Source organism: Protomyctophum bolini (assembly GCF_963924005.1).
Source record: "Protomyctophum bolini genome assembly, chromosome: 12".
NCBI classification, from domain to species: domain Eukaryota; kingdom Metazoa; phylum Chordata; class Actinopteri; order Myctophiformes; family Myctophidae; genus Protomyctophum; species Protomyctophum bolini.
The window spans coordinates 41,187,869-41,214,921 of record NC_137873.1 but is presented as its reverse complement, the minus strand read 5'-3'; the positions used below and the strand labels follow the sequence as shown (position 1 = coordinate 41,214,921).

Genomic DNA, 27,053 nt, shown 5'->3' with positions numbered 1-27,053 from the left:
ATCAGATTCTAAAAATGTCAGTCGTTCTTCGATTTTTCAAAAATAGCAGATCTACAAGCTCGTAGCGCGCCACCGAGTGGCGCGCTACGAGCTTGTAGATCTGCTATTTTTCAATAGCTAAAGCATAACATGATGCCAACACCAATATGGGTTCCCGTTCAGAATGGGATAAACATGGAGTCCTGTCATTAATGGTAACGTTAGACGGACAGAGCTAGCAGGGAGAGAGAGAGAGGGGGGGGGGGTTGGGAGATATACAGTAGAAGGACAAGGAGAGGAGAGCAGAGGATTTGTGGCATAACAGACAGTCAAGCAGGGATAGATCAGAGGTGGGGGCGCTCTAAAGGGTCTTTCTCTGGATGACGGTTGGCATGCATGCCCTCTCTCCTCCCGTGTGCTTCTCTGTTATTGCTGGAGGCGTGTTCTTTTCCTGGTACATCTCTTGCACTTCAAAATCCTCTGACCTCCTATTTTTATTTTTTATACCTTTCAAAAAGGTTTTGGAGAAGTGGATGGGAGTTAAGAGAGGACATAAGTAATTGCCGAGCCTAGGCCTATATCTCCTGCACCGTGGCTGGTAATCCAGTCTGGCAGTGTGCCGCGGGTTCGACTCCCGATCCCGACAGCCTTTACTGCATGTCTTCCCCCCCCCCCCCCCCCATCTCTCTCCCCATTTCCAGCCTACTGTCTGTCCCTCCATAAAATAAATTAAATAAAGGCGAAAGCCACAGAAAATAAAACATTTTAAAGCAGCTGGATGAAATTAACTGAAAGAAAAAGAGCTGAAAAATTTTGTTCCATTTAAGAATGTTCATGTAGATAGGATGGAGCCCTTTCGAAATTAGAAAGGTAATTACCTTTACCTGTGGTGTGCGGGCTATCTACATGAAGTTTCTTTTAGCCCAGCACCCAGCCTGTCGATGTGCGTATTCTACGTCTGCTACATTTAAAAATGTTCAAATATAGTCACTCAGTATCCAATCTACAAGCTACACAAAGCATCACGCCAGTGAGCTTGTATTACATTTGGATTATTTGTGAACCCGTCATTGTCAGTCAGTCATTTCAGCAATAGCCTCGTAGAACACTTGCCCTAGCCCCGACGAGGCGCATGCAAATTCTAAAATATGTAATTGCTAATTAGCCTTCAATAGTGTTTATAGCTACTTATAGTGTTATTGTACAGATATTCTACAGTTAGACAGATGTTAGGTTCTTAGTTCACTTATGAGCCTATAGTTGACTATTTCTATGTATTACCTTGTGTTGTTCTTTGCTCACTGTAAATCGCTCTGGATTAAGAGCGTCTTCTAAATGCCTAAATTGTATAAAGCTAGCTCAATCATCAACTAAAACGTCATGATCGTGACAGTCGTAATTACCAACTCACATCTCTTTGTCACATCTCTTTACAAGCCCTGCCACTCCATTGCATGCCACATGAACTCTCTCTCTTAATACGTTTTGGATGTCAAGAGACGAGATGAAGAGGGGAAGTTGATTTTAGCGATGCCACTGGGGAGAGAGGGAGGGGAGGGGGGAGAGAGGGAGGGGAGGGGGGAGAGGGGGGAGAGAGGGAGGGGGGAGAGGGGGGGAGAGAGGGAGGAGAGGGGAAGCACCGAGGGAGGCGTAACGCCATCTCTGCAGCGCACGCCGTGCGCCTCAGCGCTCCCACACTCTGACAAGCTTATCATCCCCAGATTCCTTCAGCAACTTCTGACACACTGACTGAAGACATTAGCCAAGAGAGCCAGAGAGAGAGAGAGAGACTAAGAAAGAGCAGAGAGGATGCAGTAATGAGGGAAATATATAAAAAAAAAAAAAAATAAGAAAGAGTGAAAGGGAGAGGAAGAATGAGAGTGTGAAAGAAAGAGAGATCAGGGTGAAGAATGTGAGAGATTGAAAGAGGGAGGGAGGGAGACGTGCATAACATCCCCCAGGCTGCAAGACAAGACAGAATTACTCCAGTCCTCAATAAAGCATTCTGACGTCAACAACTACACTACAGTATGAATCATCTTCTTCCAAAGCTCCTGAATGAGTCATTTCTAGCCCATTCTGACCAGGAACCCGTTTTGGTGTTAGCATCATGTTATGCTTTAGCTATTGAAAAATAGCAGATCTACAAGCTCATAGCGCGCCACCGAGTGGCGCGCTACGAGCTTGTAGGTCTGCTATTTTTGAAAAAATCAAAGAACGATTTTTTAGAATCTGATCTCGGGTCAGAATGGGTTAATCAGACCAGTGTGTCCAGTAGAAACCGCGTATGAATCTGATCTCAGGTCAGAATGGGCTAGTCGGCTTTCTATCCATCCGTCACAGAACCTTTTGGATCGCAGCCAGTGTGGATTCAAACATGCCCATTTCACTTAACCCATTTTGGGCGGGATCAAGCCGGGAACCCCTTTTGGGTGTATGGCATTATGCTATGCTTTAGCTATTGAAAAACAGCAGATCTACAAGCTCATAGCGCGCCACCGAGTGGCGCGCTACGAGCTTGTAGGTCTGCTATTTTTGAAAAAACATAGAAACATAGCTTTTTCAGAAAAAACTGTCATTTGCAAACAGACATTTTTTAGAATCTGATCTCAGGTCAGAATGGGTTAAAAACGGCCCTCACTCAGTCCTCCCTGTCACACAGATGCACTACAAGCTGTCCTCAGCGCCTCGTCCATCTTGTCTTGACCCGTCTGCACTCTCCGTTCAGCAGTTCAAAGTGTCGACCACTAGCTTCTCCTAGACACCGTTTCTGATTCTGACTGAAAGGGCATCACTGCAGGGAAAGCACTCCAGGGATTCTTCGAATCTGCCCCGACTGATCACTGATCAGACCTTCGAGGTTGAACTGAGAGGTTTGGTTTCATCCCCTCAAATAACCTCTTGCCTGCCTGGGAGTCCCTCATAACCTCCCCCATGAGGCCCCTTCTCTTTTCTCTCTTTAACCCATTCTGACCTGAGATCAGATTCAAAAAATGTCTTCTACATCCTGACAGTTTTCTGAAAAAGCTATGTTTCTGTATGTCAGACTTACAAGCTCGTAGCGTGCCACTCGGTGGCGCGCTATGAGCTTGTAGATCTGCTATTTTTCAATAGCTAAAGCATAACATGATGCTAACACCAAAAGGGGTTTCCGCCCAAAATGGGTTAAATCACTGTCTCTAGATCATCTCTACTCACAAGGTCTCCCATCACCTGCACATGACACTCTGGGCTGTATTTTGCGTGTCTTAAGTACCAGGTCTTATTCCCTAACTTGAGTAAACTAAAGACCTGGAGGTGTGATCAATGCTCTTTGGCCACTCAGAATAGCCAAATGGCATTGATCACGCCTCCAGGTCTTTAGTTTACTCAAGTTAGGGAATAAGACCTGGTACTTAAGACACGCAAAATACAGCTCTTTGTCTGCTTCCCTACGTCACGTGTATGCCGCTGTACACACCTGGGCTGACATCGCACAGTGGGGGATGTCTTTCCACCACCTCAAGCTCGGCACAGACAAGACTAGAGATTACTTTCCCTCCCTGGAAAGCACTTTCTTTCTATATATTATATTCATCGATTCAACCTCCTGGAGGCTCTTTTTTTCAAACTGCCAAGAAGCTGGAATGGAAGTGGTCCGACCGGGTCAGTGGTCCCAGTGTAATCAGGGCGACCTTGACAAAGAGAGCGTGTTCTCAACGGGCTTCCCCGAATAGATAAAGGAAAAGGAAAGGAAAGAAAGTGGTCCTTCAAAGCACACGTTGCAATGATCACTCAATCATGACATGTTTTCACTTTTCAGCATCTGGAGCATGAGACCCGTCTTCACGAAGCCTCAGTCATCTCCAGGCTTCAATGTTTGCAACTCCCTCCTTGCTGGTCTGTCGGCATCCGCACTCAAATCCCTACAACTGATCCGGAATGCTGCGGCATGGCCTGGTCTTCACTGCCTATAATACCGTGCCCTCAAGACATGATCATGCATTCTGTGTTTTAAGATACCTCTCTCTGCCTTGTTCCTTTTTATTGCTGGGAAATATCCCTGAAGAGTTTCTAATACATGATAAATATTTAATCAAGGTCCTCTTAGCAACAAGTAAGAAACAGGTACCAACAGGACCCACCAACGAAAAGAACATTGGAGGGACATTACTGAGGAACTGCATGTTATGGAAAAATCACAAACGTGTGAACTGAGTGGTGCAATCCCCCCCCCCCCCCCCCCTCTCTCTCTCTCTCTCATTAGAGACACAGCACTACCCCTCTTTCTGTTTCTGGCGCCCCCTACTGCTATTAATAAGTCACATACTCGTGCTCATTCAGGTACACAAACAGGTACACAAACAGATACACACACGGACATTGCTGGTTGTAGGAGTGGTTGCACCACTCGAAAACTAACATTCATACTTAAGACTACAAGAGGATAAGTTCTATAAAAAGTGGGAAAAGTGGGATCTCGTCTCTCAGCCTAACGATAATGCAAGAGGATTTCAATGAATGTATCTTGTAATATGAAAAATGCAGCCTTGGCTTTTGTTTTTGTCTTCCTCCTTTTTTTATTTTTTTCGTATTGTCTTTTCATCAATAAAAATTAAGTGAAAAAGATCCTGAATCAGCTAAAACAAGACGTCTGTCTGTCTGTCTGTCTGTCTGTCTGTCTGTCTGTCTGTCTGTCCCTCTCTACCCTGGCTGACCTGTCCCCTTCAGTCAGGACTGCAGACTCGGTGTTTTTTAAGCGGCAGCGTAAACAACAGCATCTGAAAAAAGAAAAGTAGCCCCAGTGTGTTTCTGTCACCTGCTGTCAAGATGGCTGAAGTCCAGAAGGTTGAACTCCCTGTTGTCCTGAGAGTGATATATGGTGTCCACATCCTGGAGAAGGCAAAGAAAGACACATGGAAGAGGGGACGGGAAGGAGGTAAATGAGACAGAAACAGGGGAAACGATTTAGTGGGGGGTTCTTTGTGTGTATGTGGGGAACAAAATGATTAACCCATTTTGGACTGAGGTAATGGCTTCAAAATCCTAAAAACCGGAAAAACCCATGTTTCTATGTCAGTGGTGCTCAACCTTTTTCATGTCAAGGACCCCCAGAAGTATCTCTATTGGGCCACGGACCCCCATCTGAAAATATGTAGTTCCAGGGACCCCCCCACCCAGAAGCCAATATTTTAGTTAAAAATGTTCGCTCTGAAATATATATTCTTAGATTTGTGACACATTTTCACGACTTTTCAAAAATAGCAGATCTACAAGCTCGTAGCGCGCCACTCGGTGGCGCGCTATGAGCTTGTAGATCTGCTATTTTTCAATAGCTAAATTATAACATAATGTATATGTAACACCAAAAGGGGTTCCCGCTCAAAATGGGTTAAGAAGTGAGGATGTAATTTAGAATGTAATGAAGGCACTGCTTTCCAATGCTTAACTTAGTGCACCCAGTCGGGCATGAAGAAGAGAAACACCGACAGTGATGTGGTTTTGTTAAAAAACTAAGTGTGTATCGGGGGGGGGGGGGGGGTTCTTATTCTTACCCACTGCACTTCCTCCTTGCAGCCAATCCCGTTGTAATCACACAGAGCTGCATAGGTCTCCGAGAAACCACCTGACACACAGGAGAACAAGAGGAAGAGAAGAGAAGGGAAGAGACGTCAATTAGGTGGAGAAGAGGCATTCCATCTGGAGGGGAGAGATGCGGTGTGAGTGAGGACAGGAGGATTTGTGCGTGTGCGTTCGTTCGTGCGTGCGTGCGTGCCAAGCAAGGAGAAGAGATGAAGTAGGAAAGAAAGTGGAGTTGTGAAACATAAGAAGAGAATATAGTAAAGAGATATAGACAGGTAAAGGAGAGGTATAAGAAGGAGTCAGAAAAACGATTATGGTAAGTGTAAGAGAAAGTGGAGAGATGAAAGAGGGAAGGAAAGAGAGCGTGAGATTAGCTGTACACATGACAGTGAGATGAAAGCACTGCGCCGTGAAAAGAGCGCTCACTGTAGATTAATAGGATTACCGTACTAGCAGAAAGGGGAAATGCACCCAACAAATATGATCTTCTGACCTACTTACGCAAGAAAGTTGGAAATATTATAGTGAGTGAGTGAGTGAGTGAGTGAGTGAGTGGGTGAGTGAGTGAGTGAGTGAGTGAGTGAGTGAGTGGGTGAGTGAGTGAGTGGGTGAGTGAGTGGGTGGGTGAGTGAGTGAGTGAGTGAGTGAGTGAGTGAGTGAGTGAGTGAGTGGGTGGGTGAGTGAGTGGGTGAGTGAGTGAGTGGGTGAGTGAGTTGAAGTGCATGCTTAGCTAAAATTAAGGAACATCTTAAGAGCAGAGCCATCGACGGCAGCGTGCGTGCGTTTGTGCAAGGTGACTCACCACATGTTTTCTGCGTCTCTAGCGAAGATTCTGAATTTGGTGAAAACTTATGACCTCCATCAGAGACATCTCCCTCAGCTCGACAGATAGGTGGCCTGAGAGAGAGAGAGAGAGAGAGAGAGACAGAGACAGAGACAGAGAGAGAGAGAGAGAGATGTCATGGATAACAGCTGACAGCATGTGATATGTACAGACTTACTAACTTGTAGTACTCGTAGTGGGTTGGGCTTGATTTGGGTTTGGCCTCCTTGTTGTGGCAGAGGCTGCTCGGCAGGAGAGTCTGTGGCCGCGTATGCCAGAACACACTGTGGTACTACATATTTCTTTCTAACTGAAGCAATGGTCCGAACAGTGTTTTCTTACAAATAATTTAAACCCACTCACCACGTTGTGTCTGTCAATATGTCAAAGTTTAAAATGGACTGGTTGTGGTGGTGGTGGCCACCGTTTCTTCTTTTTCAGTTCAGGGTAAACACTAAACAGTAGCATACACTAGAGTTCGGTGAAAGCTAAATAAGTTATTGAAAACGAGCATATTCAAACTCTGACACTGAATCGCCTGCACGGAATGTATTGACAGAAAGTATCTCATAGCATTTTTATGATACAAAACAGCCACAATGTAGTTCAATACACTCAGATCAAGGGTGGTTGGTATTGCTTGCGGCTACTTTCTGCTACTCCTCCGACAGACTTTTCTCTGGAGTAATGTACTCACTAAACTTGTACAGTGACCATACAGACTTTTCATATGGCCAATAAAAAAATGACTGTACTGTACATCTGGGCAGCAGTCTAAATGTCCCCCACGCGGTACACTTGGACCGCTACTTTCAATTATGTTCACCTTAACACATTCTGACCTGAGATCAGATTCATACGAGGTTTCCACCGGACACACACTAGTCTGATTAACCCATTCTGACCTGAGATCAGATTCTAAAAATGTCAGTCGTTCTTCGATTTTTAAAAAATAGCAGACCTACAAGCTCGTAGCGCGCCACTCGGTGGCGCGCTATGAGCTCTATGATCTCACTATGAGATCTGCTATTTTTCAATAGCTAAAGCATAACATGATGCTATAACACCAGAATGGGTTCCCGTTCAGAATGGGTTAAATTGTATAAAAATCTTCAATGAGGCTGTGTGTGCCGAGGCAATTAAATCAGGGGTGTAAAGGGCTGTGTTGCACTGCCTGACTTGCAGGGAGCTACATCACAGTCCAATTTGTAGTAGAGAGATGCATTTCATCGCATTTAATGAAAAGGGTACAGTGTGCGGTTAAAAGTTCACAACACAGCTTTGGGACTGAATTATAGCTGCTATAACAGCGGGTACACAGAATGCCTTGAAGCGCTGCTTTAGAATGTAATAGTTCGGATTTTGTATTCCTTTTCTAAGCTTTTTAACTGGTCAAGGGTCGGGGAATGGAATCGTATAATACGACTTTGCTCACTGGTACAGCATCCAGCGTGTAAGACACTTACTTAACCCATTCTGACCTGAGATCAAATTCATACGAGGTTTCCACTGGACACACACTGGTCTGATAAACCCATTCTGACCCGAGATCAGATTCTAAAAATGTCAGTCGTTCTTCGATTTTTCAAAAATAGCAGATCTACAAGCTCGTAGCGCGCCACTCGGTGGCGCGCTATGAGCTTGTAGATCTGCTGTTTTTCAATAGCTAAAGCATGACATAGTGCTGACACCAAAATGGGTTCCCGACCAGAATGGGTTAATCCCATTTGCCCACAAATAAAGCTGAACACCTATAACCGCACATCCATGACCTTAATCCTTTACTTCATCTCTAGAGTCATCAGCTATCCGAAAAGCGTATGCCTTTGTGTTCGTGTGTGCGTGCGTGCGTCATATGTCCTTGGCTATATCGCTCTATGCTCTAGCTACAGTACATAACTTCAATACACCGAAGCAAATCAGTTACAAGGCTACAGAATAAAGGCCCCCAATGCACTCTTCTCCCTTCAGCCTCCCCCCCCCCCTCCCCTCTCTGTATCCTGTTTAACCCATTCTGAACGGGAACCCGTTTTGGTGCTAGCATCACGTTATGCTTTAGCTATTGAAAAATAGCAGATCTACAAGCTCATAGCGCGCCACCGAGTGGAGCGCTACGAGCTTGTAGGTCTGCTATTTTTGAAAAATCTAAGGAACGACTGACATTTTTAGAATCTGATCTCAGGTCAAGAATGGGTTAATCAGACCAGTGTGTGTCCAGTGGAAAACCTCGTATGAATCTGATCTCAGGTCAGAATGGGTTAAATGTCCTCGCTACAGGCAATCAGCTGCCGCGGCGGCTCTAATGGAAAAGAGCCATTTGGAGAGATGATACTAGGGCGGCGGTGGTGATGTAGTCCTGCTCAGGTCAGTAGCTGGGAGGACACACTAAACCCTTGTGATGTTACCCACCGGAAGGGGATCTGTGGCTGTGCAGCGGGAGAGGGAAACTGGCACTCTCTTTGCTTGGTTTTTGTTCACCTCTATACCAACAACGTTTCCAGCACTTTAAGCCGCTTCATCTATAGCTTCTGTCTTTTGTTTTGTTTTTTTATCTCCGAGGACTATATGGCAATTTATCCCACTTCTGTATAAGCCGAATGTCTTTTTGATTGCAGAGCTGAGAGAGTGCAGGGCTCTGCAGGCTCTGATCAGTGCTATTGTGAAACTGCGGGTACACTGTTCGTGTCGCCCTCAATTGTACAAAGGACTAAACACTTGAGCTTGAACAACAATGAGCTGTTTCTTTAGTACACACCTGTAATACTGTTCCGATTGCATGAAAATCTGTCCAAGAAAAACACTGCTAATTTCACCCATGATAAATATGACAGACACTTATACTAACCGTCAGATCTGTTCACTTGATTTAAGGGAGCACTTCACTCATTTTCAACCCGGTCTTCATATAATTGGTCCTCGCTCTTCTCTTCATAAGATGGCACCATTTCTGTCTACTGGTTCTGTGTCTCAGAGCAAAGGCTGAGGGCAGTTCTGTCTACTGGCTCTGTGTCTCAGAGAGAGGGCTGAGGGTAGTTCTGTCTACTGGCTCTGTGTCTCAGAGAAGAGGCTGAGGGTAGTTCTGTCTACTGGCTCTGTGTCTCAGAGCAAAGGCTGAGGGTAGTTCTGTCTACTGGCTCTGTGTCTCAGAGAGAGGCTGAGGGTAGTTCTGTCTACTGGCTCTGTGTCTCAGAGAGGAGGCTGAGGGTAGTTCTGTCTACTGGCTCTGTGTCTCAGAGAAGAGGCTGAGGGTAGTTCTGTCTACTGGCTCTGTGTCTCAGAGAGAGGCTGAGGGCAGTTCTGTCTACTGGCTCTGTGTCTCAGAGAGAGTGCTGAGGGCAGTTCTGTCTACTGGCTCTGTGTCTCAGAGAAGAGGCTGAGGGTAGTTCTGTCTACTGGCTCTGTGTCTCAGAGAGAGTGCTGAGGGCAGTTCTGTCTACTGGCTCTGTGTCTCAGAGAGAGGGCTGAGGGCAGTTCTGTCTACTGGCTCTGTGTCTCAGAGAGGAGGCTGAGGGTAGTTCTGTCTACTGGCTCTGTGTCTCAGAGAAGAGGCTGAGGGTAGTTCTGTCTACTGGCTCTGTGTCTCAGAGAGAGGGCTGAGGGCAGTTCTGTCTACTGGCTCTGTGTCTCAGAGAGAGTGCTGAGGGCAGTTCTGTCTACTGGCTCTGTGTCTCAGAGAGAGTGCTGAGGGTAGTTCTGTCTACTGGCTCTGTGTCTCAGAGAGAGTGCTGAGGGTAGTTCTGTCTACTGGCTCTGTGTCTCAGAGAAGAGGCTGAGGGTAGTTCTGTCTACTGGCTCTGTGTCTCAGAGAAGAGGCTGAGGGCAGTTCTGTCTACTGGCTCTGTGTCTCAGAGAGAGGCTGTGGGCTGTTCCCAAACCTGGCTGCCTACAAATGACATCACTGGTAGCCAGCTTTAGAAGAACAATGGGCTTCTATTTCAGCGTGCCAACTTTCCAGGCTGATGCTTCTATTAGCCTGGTAATCCCATTGATGATGTCATTGATGGTAGGCAGGTGTTCTGAACTGTCCTTAAGCCCACCACTGAGATGCAGAACAGAAATGGTACTTATTATCTTATAATGAGCATTTATGAGGACCAATAGGCTCTGTGCAGAACTGTAGTTCCATTCGTGTGGACCAATAGGCTCTCTGTGCAGAACTGTAGTTCCCTTAGTGTGAACCAATAGGCTCTGTGCAGAACTGTAGTTCCCTTAGTGAGGAGGACCAATAGGCTCTCTGTGCAGAACTGTAGTTCCCTTAGTGAGGAGGACCAATAGGCTCTCTGTGCAGAACTGTAGTTCCCTTAGTGTGAACCAATAGGCTCTGTGCAGAACTGTAGTTCCCTTAGTGTGAACCAATAGGCTCTGTGCAGAACTGTAGTTCCCTTAGTGAGGAGGACCAATAGGCTCTCTGTGCAGAACTGTAGTTCCCTTAGTGAGGAGGACCAATAGGCTCTCTGTGAAGAACTGTAGTTCCCTTAGTGAGGACCAATAGGCTCTGTGTAGAAATCCTCCGCTGAGCCAATCAAATTAAGCTATATGGGACACTGACCCCAAACAGGAAATGTTTCTGGCCCCTTCCCGGAAAAGGAAACTACAGTTTATGCACAGTGAGACTATTACATGAAGTGGGCGAAGTGCTCCTTTATTAAGTTGATTGATCACTGCCTGGCTGCAGAGTGGTCGACGTGGTCACAGGATGTCCTGCGACTTTAGTGTAATTGACTTCTGATGAGCAACGCCACGCAAACTAAAAGCCAGCGTCTCTGTGCCAACAAACTGTCGGGCAAAGTTAACATCAGCCAACGTATCCCGAGTGAGTCGCGTGGCTCAGAGAGCAAACAAATGGACATGTACGTTTCTCTTAATCCATTCAGGACAGGAACACCTTTTCGTGTTTTAAGCATTGTTATACTATTAAAAAAAAGTAGTAGTAGCCTTGCCGAGCCATGAGGCCCACAGGGCAGGAGCCTATTTCCTGTTTCTGTAGCCATGAGGCCCATAGGGGCAGGAGCCTATCTCCTGTTTCTGTAGCCATGAGGCCCATAGGGGGCAGGAGCCTATCTCCTGTTTCTGTAGCCATGAGGCCCATAGGGGCAGGAGCCTATCTCCTGTTTCTGTAGCCATGAGGCCCATAGGGCAGGAGCCTATCTCCTGTTTCTGTAGCCATGAGGCCCATAGGGGCAGGAGCCTATCTCCTGTTTCTGTAGCCATGAGGCCCATAGGGGCAGGAGCCTATCTCCTGTTTCTGTAGTCATGAGGCCTATAGGGCAGGAGCCTATCTCCTGTTTCTGTAGCCATGAGGCCCATAGGGGCAGGAGCCTATCTCCTGTTTCTGTAGCCATGAGGCCCATAGGGGCAGGAGCCTATCTCCTGTTTCTGTAGCGTGAGGCAGCTTGATGTACAAGTACACCCCCTGGACATGACGCTAGTATGTCACAGGGACTTACCCCCAATCCAACCCTTGATGCTGAGTGTCAAGCAGGGAGGCACTGGGTCCCATTTTTAGTCTTTGGTATGACCCGGCCGGGGATCGAACCACGACCTCCCAGTCTCAGGGCGGACACTCTAACCACAAGGCCACTGAGCTGGTCATTGTTATACTTTAGCTATTGAAAAATAGCAGATCTACAAGCGCATAGTGCAGCACTACGAGCTTGTAGATCTGCTATTTATTTTTTTTATCGTGAAAATGTGGCACAAATCTTTGAATATATTCTTTCAGAGTGAGTGTTTTTAACTCAAATCTTTGCTTCTATGGGGGGGTCCCTGGAACAACATATTTTCAGATGGGGGTCCGCGGCCAAATACAGATAATTCTGGGGGTCCTGGACATGAAAAAGGTTGAGCACCACTGACATAGGAACACACAGGTTTTTCAGAAAAAGGTTAGGATTTAGAAGCATTATTTGTGTAGAATCGTCCTCAAGGCCTGAATGTGTTAAGACGCTCAACAACAAGGCATTACTCACGCGTAGATGGAGTTGTTGAAGACCCGGGAGAGGGCGTAGTTGATGTGGTTGACCATGTGGTCCAGCTGGTCCTGGGTCTGCAGTCTCAGAGAGTAGGTGGTCTTGTCTGTGTCGATGACAACCTGCAGAGCACAGCGTGTTGAGATGATGCCATCATGGGCTTCTATAGAGCGTCGCAGTCCCGGAAAAGAAATCGTCGTTCATTTTCCTCATAGGCATTTCTTAAAGTATTTATTTAAAGACGGTTACGCCGCGGACAAAGCCAACTCCGATCTAGACAAATCATGACAATGAACGCAATATTTTGGGCCGATCAAATCATTAGAAAGAAGAAAATAAAGGCAGGAGACAACACTATTTGTTTTGTTTTTCTTCTTATAAATTATTTGATCAGTCCAAAACATTGTGTTCATTGTCATGATTTGTCTAGATCGGAGTTGGCTTTGTCCGCGGCGTAACCGTCTTTAAATAAATACTTTAAGAAATGCCTATGGGGAAAATGCATTGGGATTTATTTCCTGGGCCACTCGTTGTTCTGAAAGGGGGAGGGACTGCGACGCTCTATAGGGCTAACCATGTTGTGAATCAAAGGTGAACAGTGGAACTGGTGATTCATGGATTTGTTATCCGGTACATTGATTTATTTTGTATAATATGAACGGTGTTGTTGGATCAATAAGTATGTTGAAAATATAGTACACAATAGGATTGTATTGGCTGGTGCGCCAGAGGCACCCAACACCTAGGGCTATATCTATATCCCATATCCCTTAGCCCTAAACTTAATTGCCATTTTTTACTATTTTGAAAAACCTTTTAAAATAGATCAAATAGCCGATCTACAAGCTCACAACGGGGCAGGAACCCCTGGCAGCACCACTCTGAGGCATTCTCCCCACTTACACACCTATGAAGTGACTGTGCATCTAACCTACTTATCTCCTATGACTTTAATAATAATTGAGTTTATTTTATTTCAGGTCACTTGGGAATAACAATTGATTTGTAAAAGGTCTTGAACCAAAAGGGCATAAAGATCACCTGATGCTCTGGATAAGTGTTCATCGCTCGGATCTCCAAGAAGTTGAAGGTGACCTCCATCTGTAAACAACAACAACAACAACCAAAAGGAACAAACATCACAAAGACTTTTATGTAAGAGATGACTAGGATTGCACTAGTATTACAGTAGCTATAGTGTGTGCGTGCGTGCGTGTGTGTGCGTGTGCGTGTGTGTGTGTGTGTGTGTGTGTGTGTGTGTGTGTGTGTGTGTGTGTGTGTGCGTGCGTGTGTGTGTGAAGTGCTGAAATATCAACAGCTAGAGCAGACCATCTCATCTCACAGCTATAGGCTACACAGATGTACACTTTTAGGTTTTTTAGTTTTAGTTAGTGTTTTGGTAGCCTATAGGCCTAGGGCAGTGGTTCCCAAACTTTTTTCATGTCAAGGACTCCCAAATCAGAAAAAGAGAGGAGAACTCATCTGCTCCAAAAGTTTATTATTCACAACGTTTCGAGCCAAGGTTCTCCTATTGTCTGACCGCACTGGCAGTGTGTGTCATTTGTACAAGGTATTCCTGTACTTTTGATTATGCATGCATGCGTGCGTGCATGCATGCGTCCATATTATCCCTCAGTATACTGTTTCTCTCATCATCTCCATTATAATCACCCACTCGTCTATCTCTCTCTCTCTCTTTCTCTCTCTCTCTCTCTCTCTCTCTCTCTCTCGTCTGCATTTAGCGTGTGTGGTTTCCTGCAAATTACCGCGAGATCAGTATTGGCATGTGGCACGTTGTTGTGAGCGATAAAACTCCCTTCAGAGGGAGAGACTTTAGTTTTTTACCTTGGTGGGCACTTTGACAGCGAAGAGATACAGCCTCCATGTTGCCAGGACCTGTGGGGGGAGGAAGGGAAACACATTTCACTGTCAGAGGAGCAGGGGAAAAACAAATGCAAATCGCTGCAAAAAAAAATAGCAGAACACAAACACAGCCTGTAAGGAGAGCAAATCATCGCAGAGGTTCATTTGAATGCCTCGTAACTCATGTTAAGCACTCTAGACATTAGCTGACTAATGACGCTTGTGCATGTCTGTTTGAGTATGTCGGCGCACATTTGTGTATGTGCATCGACCGGGCGGGTGTGTGTGTGTGTGTGTGTGTGTGTGTGCGCATATAGGTGTATGAAAGTGTGTGTGTGTGTGTGTACTGCATAGCATACTCATGCATGCACACACGCAAGTCCCAGAAATGAAAGCAGATCCACAGGATTTAGTCGGTCACGACAGAGCAGTTTATTGTGCCAACTGGTATCATTGAAGCGAACCAAACAGCTCTTTACTCAACAGATCCCTCGTTGGAGCGAACGGTTCATCACTAAACAGCTCTTTACTCAACAGATCCCTCGTTGGAGCGAACGGTTCATCACTAAACAGCTCTTTACTCAACAGATCCCCTCGTTGGAGCGAACGGTTCATCACTAAACAGCTCTTTACTCAACAGATCCCTCGTTGGAGCGAACGGTTCATCACTAAACAGCTCTTTACTCAACATATCCCTCGTTGGAGCGAACGGTTCATCACTAAACAGCTCTTTACTCAACAGATCCCTCGTTGGAGCGAACGGTTCATCACTAAACAGCTCTTTACTCAACAGATCCCTCGTTGGAGCGAACGGTTCATCACTAAACAGCTCTTTACTCAACAGATCCCTCGTTGGAGCGAACGGTTCATCACTAAACAGCTCTTTACTCAACAGATCCCCTCGTTGGAGCGAACGGTTCATCACTAAACAGCTCTTTACTCAACAGATCCCTCGTTGGCGCGAACGGTTCATCACTAAACAGCTCTTTACTCAACAGATCCCTCAATGTGTCGAGAGAGGACTTAATGGTGAGATAAGGAGCCGATAGGGAGGGAGGAGGAGGAGGAGGAGGAGGTGGGGGGGGGGGGGGGGGTGAGTCTGGTTTCCTTCCAATGATTAACATTTAAAAGTATAGTCGGGGGTGCAGAGTGTGAGAGAAAAGAAGAAAAAAAACGTAACTACAATTCGTATCTGGCTCATGGGTAATTAATCACATTCATAATTAAAAAAGAAAATCCCCAATTAGCATATTCCTCCCCAATTAAACCAACCATGAACGCTGGTTTCTCTTCATTCCTCCACCTCTTCCTGCCGCGGAGTCTAAACTCTGCCCTCTCTCGCCCTCTCTCTCTCTCGCCCCCCTCTCTCTCTCTCTCTGAATTCCATGCTGGTCTCGTCGTCCATCTCTCTGCCCCCCCCTCCCCTCTCCTCCCCCCCTGTCTTTCTTCAATCTCCAAATGTAATCCCTCCATCTCATTTCACCCGCCCCTCTCGCACAGTCACGCACACACGCACGCACGCACAGTCACGCACGCACGCACAGTCACGCACGCTCGCACAGTCACGCACACACGCACGCACAGTCACGCACGCTCGCACAGTCACGCACACACACGGTCTGTCCCTCTCCCTCTCCCACTCCCCAGAGTGCATGGCACCCCCTCCCATCTTAACACCTCCCCTTCCACCTTCCTCCCCCACGCTTTCTCTCTTCTTCGCTGCACTGTCGCGTTCAATTCCTCAAGGCCTCGCCGTGCCAAATCAGTAATGGCACCCTGCCGAGCGGCACAGAGAGAGAGAGAGCAGGAGAAAAAACCAAACGGATAGAGAGAGAGGGAGACAGAGAGACAGGAGAGAGAGCGAGAGAGAGAGGGTGGAGAGAGAGAGACAGAGAGAGAGGGTGGAGAGAGAGAGAGAGACAGAGAGAGAGGGTGGAGAGAGAGACAGAGAGAGGGTGGAGAGACAGAGAGAGCAGGGATGGGGGGGTGGACTGAGGGCCTGGGGGGGCAGTGGGGAGTAAGAGAGACCACATATAGACCCACTAATAGATTTTTTGGGGAGTCCCCTCGTACACCACGCTGTGGCGCGACGTCCCCATAGCAGCAGCTCAGCCCCGGTGTCCTAAACTCAAAGGGACGTCCCCCAACGGTCCCCCACTGGGACAGACACAGATGGTGCCCCGCTGGGAGAGACACAGAGACCAGACGAAGAGAGGTTGAAAAAGAGGCTGAAGATGAAAGAGAAATGGGGACAAGGGGGGGCATTATACACACACACACACACACACACACACGCGCGCGCGCGCACACGCACATGCACATGCACATGCACATGCACAACACCTAAGCCCTATTTTATATTTCGTCTATTTGAAAAAGACTTAATCTAGAAGTTCACATGAGCCATCTTTTAAATAAGGTGACACATCTTGACGAATCTGTTCTTATGGGGCTCCCTGGCACAAAATCTTTTCAAATGGGGGTCTGTGTGGTCATGGCCAAATGCATAAGTGTATCAAGTTGGGGGTCCTTGACATGAAAATGTTTGACTGACTGCTTTAGAGAGCTCTAAATGTTTGACTGCTTTAGAGAGCTCTAAATGTTTGACTGACTGCTTTAGAGAGCTCTAAATGTTTGACTGCTTTAGAGAGCTCTAAATGTTTGACTGCTTTAGAGAGCTCTAAATGTTTGACTGCTTTAGAGAGCTCTAAATGTTTGGCTGCTTTAGAGAGCTCTAAATGTTTGACTGCTTTAGAGAGCTCTAAATGTTTGACTGCTTTAGAGAGCTCTAAATGTTTGACTGCTTTAGAGAGCTCTAAATGTTTGACTGCTTTAGAGAGCTCTAAATGTTTCACTGCTTTAGAGAGCTCTAAATGTTTGACTGGTTTACGTCAGGGTGCTCCATTTTCAATAATCATCAAAACAACATACAAATATAATATACACATGTATGCATTTAAAATAAATCAAATACAGTTATAAACAGAAAAGTGGGAGTTACACGTGGCGTCAAGAGGCAGAGATAAGAGGGAGGGACAGAGGGAGGGAGGAGGGACTGAGAAGAAGAGAATTAAGAGAGAGAGAGAATGAATAATACATTAATGGTAGCAAGTGAGAAGAATAACACGGAGATGGGAAGAGAAGCGGAAAACGCCGTGCATTCACAGCGGGGAGGGAAGGGGGTCTTCACGTAAACGACAGACAGACAGACATCAATAATGCAGGACAGGTCTGTCTGAGACGTGCGTATATATTTGATCTCTGAACAAAGCGTCACGTTGGGCCTTAATTCACTGATCGTTTGACAGTCCGACATGAAGACATCATCAGAGGACAAATCAACGCTCCGGGTGGTTATTTCTGGTGAAAGCCGTGCTTGAGACAGAGTCGTACACAAGCATGGTGAAATGAACGCGGTAAAAGAGGTGGGATAATTGAAGCTAGTCTGGAGGAGAGGAGCCTCGTGCTCCAAAACGTCACGTGCAAATAAAAGCATCTGTCGCGTTGGAGCCCTCAAGCATTTTCCAGTTTTTTCTGTATATACTGTTGATCACTTAGCAGAGGCACGTGACCCTAAACCGGGGCTGGGGATGTGCATGTTGTTGCTCTCTTTTCCGGGAGGGAAAAAGCAACGCATCTAAAATGGTAAATGGTGCATTTATATAGGGCCTTTATCCAAGGCGCTTTACATAGATTGTGCATCAATTCACCCATTCACACACCTTTACATAGATTGTGCATTAAATTCACACACACATTCATACACCGATTGTGGCGGAAGCCATGCAAGGTACCAACAAGCACATCGGGAGCAATTTGGGGTTCAGTGTCTTGCCCAAGGACCCTTCGACATGTAGACAGGAGGAGGAGCCGGGATTCGAACCGCCGACCCAGGGATCATTGGACGACCTGCTCTACCTCTTGAGCCACAGCCGCCCTCTAGACTTCACATTAAAAGAAGGAAAGCCGGAGTCCTCTCCTTCTAATAAGCGAGACATCTCTCAGAAATCTGGTCTCGATACAAAGACTGTATAGTTGAAGCACAACATCTGCAAATAAACTGGCCCGATTTCAAAACCCTTAAAGGTAGAGTAAGTGATTTCACTTAATTCAAATATCACTTATTTTTTTGTTTTGTTGTGATAATCCTCCCTATTATAGAGTGTGCTGACCATATAAGGAGTTCCTCCCTGTCCCCAGTTAACCCCTGGGGGTCAAAAAACCTTAGGTTTCGTTTTTGACTCTCTATCCTGATTGGACGAAGGCTTAGGTCCCACAGCCAAAAGTGAGTGAAATCACTTACTCTACCTTTAAGTCTTAGTGAAACAGACTTGACTTACAAACCGTACTAGGACTGCCTTGTTTACGTCTACACACCAAAAACAGCCTCTGCTATTTTTGGCAAATGATCCCCCACGTACCAGAATGGCGAGTGACGCAAACGCTCTGGCACCCAATAAATACCACCTGCCAAACTTTTAATAAAGAGCAGTCAGATCTGCCATCTCTGTCTCTCTCTGAGAAGGCCCTTTCACCGGGGGGGGGGTGGGATCAGTCACAAAGGAGGGGGTGGGATCAGTCACAAAGGAGACGGCCCTTTCCTCGGTCGGTGGGATCAGGCCCTTCCATCGGGGGGGGGGGTGGGATCAGGCCCTTCCATCGGGGGAGGGGGGGGGGGGGGGGTGGGATCAGTCACAGAGGTGACTCCATCCCAGGAGGAGACGACAGATGAGACGTCTCGCCTGCCAGGACGGATGGGCTGGTGACCGACTGACAGAAGAAGAAAGAAAGATTATCCTCAGAGATGAGATAGTGGACTCTACGACGCGGCCGGTCGCCCTCACGCTGGTGGCTTCCCTTCCCTATCTGAACGGGAGATGAAGCGGCAGCAAATGGACAGAATAAGAGTGTGTGTGTGTGTGTGTGCGTGCGTGTGTGTGCGCGAGCGAGCGTGTGGACGATAGGAGAGCAGGGTGATGAGGGGGGAGGTGTGGGGTGCCTTAGCCATGGCGGCACAACGTCAGAGGCACAAGTTCAAAGAGCCAGATTGTGGGGGCAGTTTGTGTGCGTGTGCGTGTGTGTGCGCGTGCGTGTGCGTACTAGGGAGCATATGAAATGTATGGCATGTGTGCGAGTCCGTATATACTGTACGTGTGCACCACAGAGACACAGAAGAAGGCGGGGGGGCTTATATTAATCATAAGCTGTCGAGCGCTGGATCTTGCACTTCAAACGAGATGGCACGAATCAAAGTGGGTTCCTCGATTGCATGCGCGCGCGCGTGCGCGTGTGTGTGTGTGTGTGTGTGTGTGTGTGTGTGTGTGTGTGCACGAGCGGATCAGTGCCAGACCTGGGCACCCGTGCCATCTCTGGCTCAGACATGAGGGTATTTTAGAGCACACACCCACACACACACCCACACACACACACTCTAACATTCCGACACACACAGATAAACATATTTGCATAAGTCCACCGCACTTCTGCACAGCCACACCATCCCTGTCGTACAGTATATGGTAGTTTGTGTATTGTGAGCTTTGGAATGTCAAAGACACAAACTCCACCATGACACTACAGCCTCCATCCCTCATGGAGAGATGGAGGCTGCATGCGCCCACACGACCAGGGGCAGCTGTCTGTGCTGTCGGTCTGTCTTTCTGTCACTGTCACAGTCTGTCACTCTTTCTCACACATGTGCATACTCACAGACACGCGTGCGCGCACACACACACACACACACACACACACAGTCTGCAATGTCAGTCACCCAACAAGAACACACACATCCCTGCCTTGATTCAACCTGATGACAGTGTGAGTGCGTGCGTGCGTGCGTGAGCTTGAATGCTTAGCTGCCTCGGGTCCTGCTTTTAAAAGTAGGTTTTAGAGAGAGACAGACAGAGAGAGAGAGAGAGAGAGAGAGAGAGAGGAGAAGCCAAATCGGAGTAAAATAGAAAAAATAAAATCGGGGCTTAAAAATCAAGCCTTGTTCCAGATTCCCTCATCAAACGACCAGCTGCTGCCATGAACGAAAGAGACTGCTAACGCTCCTTGCAAAAAAAGGAGGGATATTTTTATTTCTCCAAACTGCACAATGCACATACAGCAAAGTTAAATATCGTTGCTGTCCATTTTAGATCCCTAAACACACGCCTGTGTGTTGTTTTGAAAAATATTGTACCAATGGAAAGTAGTACAAAACGCATTGGTCAAAACCTCTCAACTCCATTGGACCCTCAAACTGCCTGCCTGCTAATTAAAGCAACTAACTCCACCACCTCTCTCCTTCTCACGCAGGTAACATCAGTCACAACACCAACTTTGACGAGGCAGTATTGCAGTTGCGTGCAGGTTAAACAATAATAAATAATAATAAAAAAATAGATTAATTGCCTGACGCGTTTCAGTAAGGACGCAAAACCGTCTTCAGTTCACTGGAAGTGGAAATACAACACGAGATGAGTCTAAACACCTGAACGTGGTCACAACGCTCCCGCACAACCCCTCTCACTGCCACACACACACACACACACACACACACACACACACACACACACACACAGACACACACACAGACACACACACACACTCAACGTGCAGTGTCTGCCTACTATCGTGAGCCCTGGAGAAACGACTGGCTCACAAAGAATTTCAGATCATTCAAGCCTTCTTTCTTTCCCAGTAGAAAGAACATGGAGTGCCTATTTAACTCTAGTGCGAGCAGTGTGCGTGAGATCAGGGCAGGGCTGCATGCATGCATCCCACCCGCCATATATATCAAAGAAAACCCCCGGAGACTGTCGTTACTCGTGCTGCGGTTCCCTAGTCTAGTCCCTAACCGACGTGTGGAAATACAAGAATGCAGCGAGCAGCGTATAAAATAAAGCCTTCCTTACGTCGGAATCAAAACAGCCGTGCCAGTAGCCTATACCTACTGACGTCTGTTTATTGAACTGTCAAACGCTTAGCACGCGTCAAGTCAGACGAACGTAAACCCTTGACTTCCGGTCGTGGACTTCAATTTAACAATAAGTGCACTTTTTCAGTATCTTCTGTCGTCTGTGGAATGTAAAACAAGAGCACTGTTGGCCTATCATGTGCTATTTTCTAATCTGCTAATCAGAAATTGTACAGGACTGAATTACATTTGATTGAACGCATCCCTCACGTTCCAACAGGTTTTTCAGAACGCTACCGTTTACGCCCGAATTATGCCTGCCTGCACACTGTGTCGCGCGGCTAAGATAGCCAATCTATAAGCATGTTGTGAGCATGTTGAGGCTCATAGCGCGCCACCGAGTGGCGCGCTACGAGCTTGTGGGTCTGCTATTTTTGAAAAATCGAAGAACCACTGACATAGAAACATATATAGCTTTTTCAGAAAACTGTCAGGATGTAGAAGACATTTTTTTAGAATCTGATCTCAGGTCAAAATGGGTTTTAAGAGACAGTATCTCAGGATCGTGAGCGCGCTCCACGCAGCCTGTGGTCTGATTTGACTGCATAGTAGTCACAGTGGCTCTGAAATCTAATGGCTTTCATCCCTTCATGTCCTTCCCCTCCATCACCCTCTCTCGTCTCCCAGTCCTCCTACAAACACCCCCCCCTTCTCTCTCTCTCCTACGCCTGTGGGACAAGCGAAGGTCAGCAGTCACCCTACATCACGTCCTGCTCTGCCACAGGCTTCCAGTTCAGGGGGCCTATCCTATCCTATCCTACGCGCTGCACTGCGATAATCACAATCATTACAACGATCATAATTTTCCGCAGCGCCAAACACTTTGCCTTATATTATAATCAAATGTTAAATCCCGGATCCCTCTTTGCATAGAAATGGGAGTCACGGTCGACCTCTCTCACACGAGCAATTCCGCGAAAGGCAATTGGTGCGGCGGCGGCGGCGGCTGGGCACGGTCTGAATGTTCGCCCGCCGTCACCCCTAATGTGTTGCCGTTGAGATCGTTATCTGCATTTTAAGCCATTTTGGGAGGGAACCCCTCTTGGTGTTAGCATTATGTAAACTTAAAGCTTTAGCTATTGAAAAATAGCAGATCTACAAGCTCGTATAGCGCGCCACCGAGTGGCGCGCTACGAGCTTGTAGGTCTGCTATTTTAGAAAAAAACAAAGAACGACTGACATAGAAACATAGCTTTTTCAGAAAACTGTCAGGAAGTTAGAAGAACATTCATAGAATCTGATCTCAGGTCAGAATGGGTTAAGCATGGTAATGAACGAAGTGTTGATGCGCAGACTTGAGATTCTAGTGCATCCGGGTGCACTGCTTCCATATGCATTGTCCTCCACTTCCTTTCACAGTCCAGTGCACTCCTGCATTCTCTTCCGTTTGATAAGTGTCATTCTGGGATGAAGGCAGAACAGGGCACACTTTTCCACATTCAGAATGAACAATTGCATTATAGGAATTCAGTGGATGTCTCCTGGCTTGTCGAAGGTGTAAACATTTAGACAGGAAACTACAGTGCACTATACAGTGCGTGCTTGAATTACTATGCTTCATGTGAGGGCAAAATGTAGTTAGAATTAAATAGACGCGAGGAGGATAATTGTCCCAAAAGATGTTTAGAGATACATTTACATTACAATAAGGAAAAGATTCAGGTTGGGTTAGGATTAGACACACACACACACACACACACACACACACACACACACACACACTCACAACGGCTAAAGGCTAGTAATAATAATAATCACAGACAAGGGCATGTACTGTAAGTATTATGTGCGGATATGTGCAGCATGCATGTCTCTGTGCTGTACAGCGTTTAAGGCCGGGGACCCCCTCTGGGGACCAAACTGACTGCAAAAATAACAATAATAAGTCAGAGAAGATAAAGATATATCATAAATGAATACTGAAACCAGATATAATCATTAAGGAAAGTCTATGCATGTACTATGTGTGTAGGCCTATATGTAAACTCTTCATTTTCCATTTTCCAGCCATTCAGTTGCAAAAAAAAAAAAAAAAAAAAAAAAAAAATTTGGGGACCCCCCACCCAAAATAATTTTGGTGACCCGTCCGAGGGGTCACGACCCACGGGTTGAGAACCCCTGCTGTACAGCAGCCTGATGGCCTGGGCTGTCACCGTTTGTGGGGCGTTTGATGCCGTAGGAACGTGTCACCTGCCTGACCACATTATGGCTGAGGTGGTTACATGTTGTAATGTCCTCAATAATCCACTTTCGCATTGGCTACGCACTGCCGAGGGCTAGTGCCGTTCCCACGCTGTTGGAGAACGCCCCGAGAACGCAGGGTCGCTGATGCTGATGAATGTTTCCCTTGTGACTGACAACGTGCATGATGTGTGTGGCACATGTGAGCTCATTGGAAAGGTGTGCACTATGAGGAACTTTAACCCATTCTGACCTGAGATCAGATTCATACGAGGTTTCCACTGGACACACACTATGTCTGATTAACCCATTCTGACCTGAGATCAGAGATTCTAAAAATGTCAGTCGCTCTTCGATTTTTCAAAAATAGCAGACCTACAAGCTCGTAGCGCGCCACTCGGTGGCGCGATATGAGCTTGTAGATCTGCTATTTTTCAATAGCTAAAGCATAACATGATGCTAACACCAAAATGGGTTCCCGGTCAGAATGCGTTAAAAAGGTAAGACCACTTTAAGGTAGAGGTTTGGGTTGCGTAGTTATCCTGCCATGATGTAACAAACACCAAATGTGAACAAGAAATGGCAATTTGCTTCAGTGATTAGAAATTGATCATTCTAAATAATATGCTCCTCATTGACTTACATTGTACGCTGAAAACAGCTCTCAAAGTCACTCTTTTAGTACGTAAACAAAACGCAAACAAAGTTCATTCAGACAATATAGATTCGTCGTAGACCCGGAGCCAGATCTTCAAATAGTAAAAACAACCGTTTTTACTATTTTGAATTAACATTTTTTTTTATAAAAAACAAAAATAAAAAAACAGAATGAGTTTTTGGTGATATTGTCTGAATCAACGTTATTTGTGTATTTGCGTACTTAAAAGAGTGACTTTGAGAGCTGTTTCAGTGTACAATGGAAGACAATGAGGAGCATATTTTGAATTATCAGTCATTTCTAATCACTGGAGAAATATTCTTTTGTCTTTTTCTTGTCCACATTTGGAGTTACATCATGGCAAGGTTAACTACACACAACCCAAACCTCTACCAAAGTGCTCTTAGCTTAAGTTTTAACCCATTCTGAACGGGGACCCCTTTTGGTGTTGGCATCATGTTATGCTTTAGCTTTTGAAAAATAGCAGATCTACAAGCTCATAGCGCGCCACCGAGTGGCGCGCTACGAGCTTGTAGGTCTGCTATTTTTGAAAAAATCTAAGAACGACTGACATTTTTTAGAATCTGATCTCAGGTCAGAATGGGTTAATCAGACCCAGTGTGTGTCCAGTGTGGAAACCTCGTATGAATCTGATCTCAGGTCAGAATGGGTTAAATCACTGACCCTCTCCACCTGTCGACGGAGACGCTTTCTTCTCTGCTTCCTGTACTCAACGATCGGATCTACAAGCCCACACCGCGTGGTGTCGGATCTACAAGCCCACACCGCGTGGTGTCGGGATGTCGCTGCGAACGCAGTGAGCACTTACTATGAGACCTAGCAGATCATGTCTGTCTGTGCGTGCGTGCGTGTGTCCCCCCTTTGTGCCCATATATGGAGCCGAGTGATTCGTTTGTGATTGATGCAACACACTCCATATTTGGACGTATAGCTGCTTTGGGGACTCCTTATATGGTTATGGCTGAGTCATAGTGCTGTCAGAACGAATTTCATAATATGAAAGAAATTCGAATATTAAAAAATATATATATATTCGAAAGCTAAAATTGCCATTCGAATGGAGCTTTTATCATTTATTAATTCTATTTAATATATTTATTTTGTTTTATGTTATTTTATCCGCTCACTAAATGTATTGAGTAACGAATCTACCGCTGTGAAATCTCCACGGCCGCTTCCACTGCATGTGAAAAGGTGCACGTCCGGTCACGTCGCAGAAGAGGTCAATGATTGGCTAACGTAGGGCCAGATTTCAGGGTAAGCCAATCAGAGACAGTCTACAGGGTGGGCGGGCTTACTGGCTGTAACTCTTTTAATCACAGACACACAAACCCTTGTAACACATGCATAGATACGTCTAGTATACTACACAGACAGAAATCGCCGGTAGAACGAAAATCATAATACAGTCTCATGACACAACTTTATTGCACATCTGTGCTTGCCTTTCATCCACGCTTCTATAGCCTTTTAAATCTCATTTCCCATCCACGGGCACAAGCAAAGTGGTATCAGCATCTTCCACCCGATCTGTGGTGTTGTTACTGACGAGGGTAGCAACTAGTTAGCATGGGAGCTAACATTAGTTTAACGCCAAGGAGTCCTCCTTAATAACACTATGGTACACGGGAGGCGGCCTTTTTTCCGACAGCATTCTAGCCGACGGGGCAACGGTCCGCTCCGCAGCGGGGGGACAATGCTGCGTTTACACGGGCAGACACAGACGAATGCTAATATCATTTGGAGCAGCTACTGTACACGTCTGTTTGCATCAACATGTTGCTGGCTTCACAATGAATGATAGACTTTATCGTTGCGTCTGCCCGTGTGTAATGGTCAGGGTTTCAATGTCCACAGCAGGCAGACCTGTCAAAAACCTTGCACTTCCCAAAACTCACAAGACATGCCAGCCACGTGTATTATTATAGGCTAAATATGAGCTAAAATAAACAATGTAAATATTCGAATATATTCGAAAATTACAAATAATGAAGCAATGAAATTCGAATTGGATTATAGAGGTGAACTGACAGCCCTACTGAGTCATGGTTGACATGAGACTTAAAAAAAATAATAACTTAAAAATAAATCTTAAAATAACCCAAATATGTACGAGCTGCGTTCGCTTCCCGCGTTTGCGCGTCTTACTGGTATATGTACATGTTATCTCTTTGATATGTTCCGTATGGGTGTGTCACATAGTTGTATACTGTCATTATTTGATTTACTGTATATCCTGAATCTTGAATAAACAAAACTGTGGGAAAAAAAAAAAAAAAAAAAAGGTCCTGCATGTGCACATCAATATAGACCTTTTACCGTTAGCGTATTTTCAGCAATTAACCCATGTAGACCCGACGCCGATTTAAAAAAAGGCTTCTAAATCAGACAGACATTGAGTGAATTATAGTTTGATACATAAAATAGGGTCAAACGTTATCTCTCCCTCACTTGCCCTCTCTCTCTTTCTCTCTCTCCTGCTTTCTCACACACACACCTACATAATACATACTAAATGCTTGGTCAGGGACCACATGCAATACCTTCACGGACCACCAGTTAGAAAGCCATGCCCTAGTAGTTTATCCTTTATGTTCTTTAGAAAATACTCCCCCCCCCCCCCCCCCATCACAAAAAAAGGCAAGTCAAAAGTTGCATTTTACTTTTATTTGAGTGTCACAAAAAGGTCTCGATCGGCCAAATGATGTATTATTGAAGACGATGGTGACTCTGGGTTTCCCCTGGAGCTGTGGAAGAAGTGCATTAACACGTTAATACAGAGATACTGGCATGTTATTATTATTAGTTTATAAAGACATGACTTTATACAAGTGGAACTTCCATTTACTATAACTACATGGACCGTGTCAGTACAAACGATATAGGGCTTGTTGACTTCCTGTGCTCACCTCTCCATCAGGCCAGCGGGGCCCATCTCATCACCGGATCACTCATCCTTCTCCAACTGTGCCTCATCTCCAAAGATTCTCCAAAGATCTTTTGTCCAAAGATCAGAAAACATTTCTGCCTCATCCT

The 27,053-nt window shown here is 46.0% G+C and overlaps 1 protein-coding gene across 1 annotated transcript in view; it reads right to left on the bottom strand.

Moving 5' to 3' along the window:
* carmil3 (capping protein regulator and myosin 1 linker 3) overlaps positions 1-27,053 on the bottom strand; it is a gene marked incomplete at both ends in the record, with an annotated part of 150,514 nt that overhangs the window by 100,876 nt on the left and 22,585 nt on the right. Inside the window, 6 exon segments of the mRNA XM_080779096.1 lie at positions 4,778-4,851; positions 5,514-5,584; positions 6,344-6,438; positions 12,334-12,455; positions 13,375-13,434; positions 14,179-14,229. Of these exon segments, the coding sequence (XP_080635222.1) occupies positions 4,778-4,851; positions 5,514-5,584; positions 6,344-6,438; positions 12,334-12,455; positions 13,375-13,434; positions 14,179-14,229 (473 nt within the window).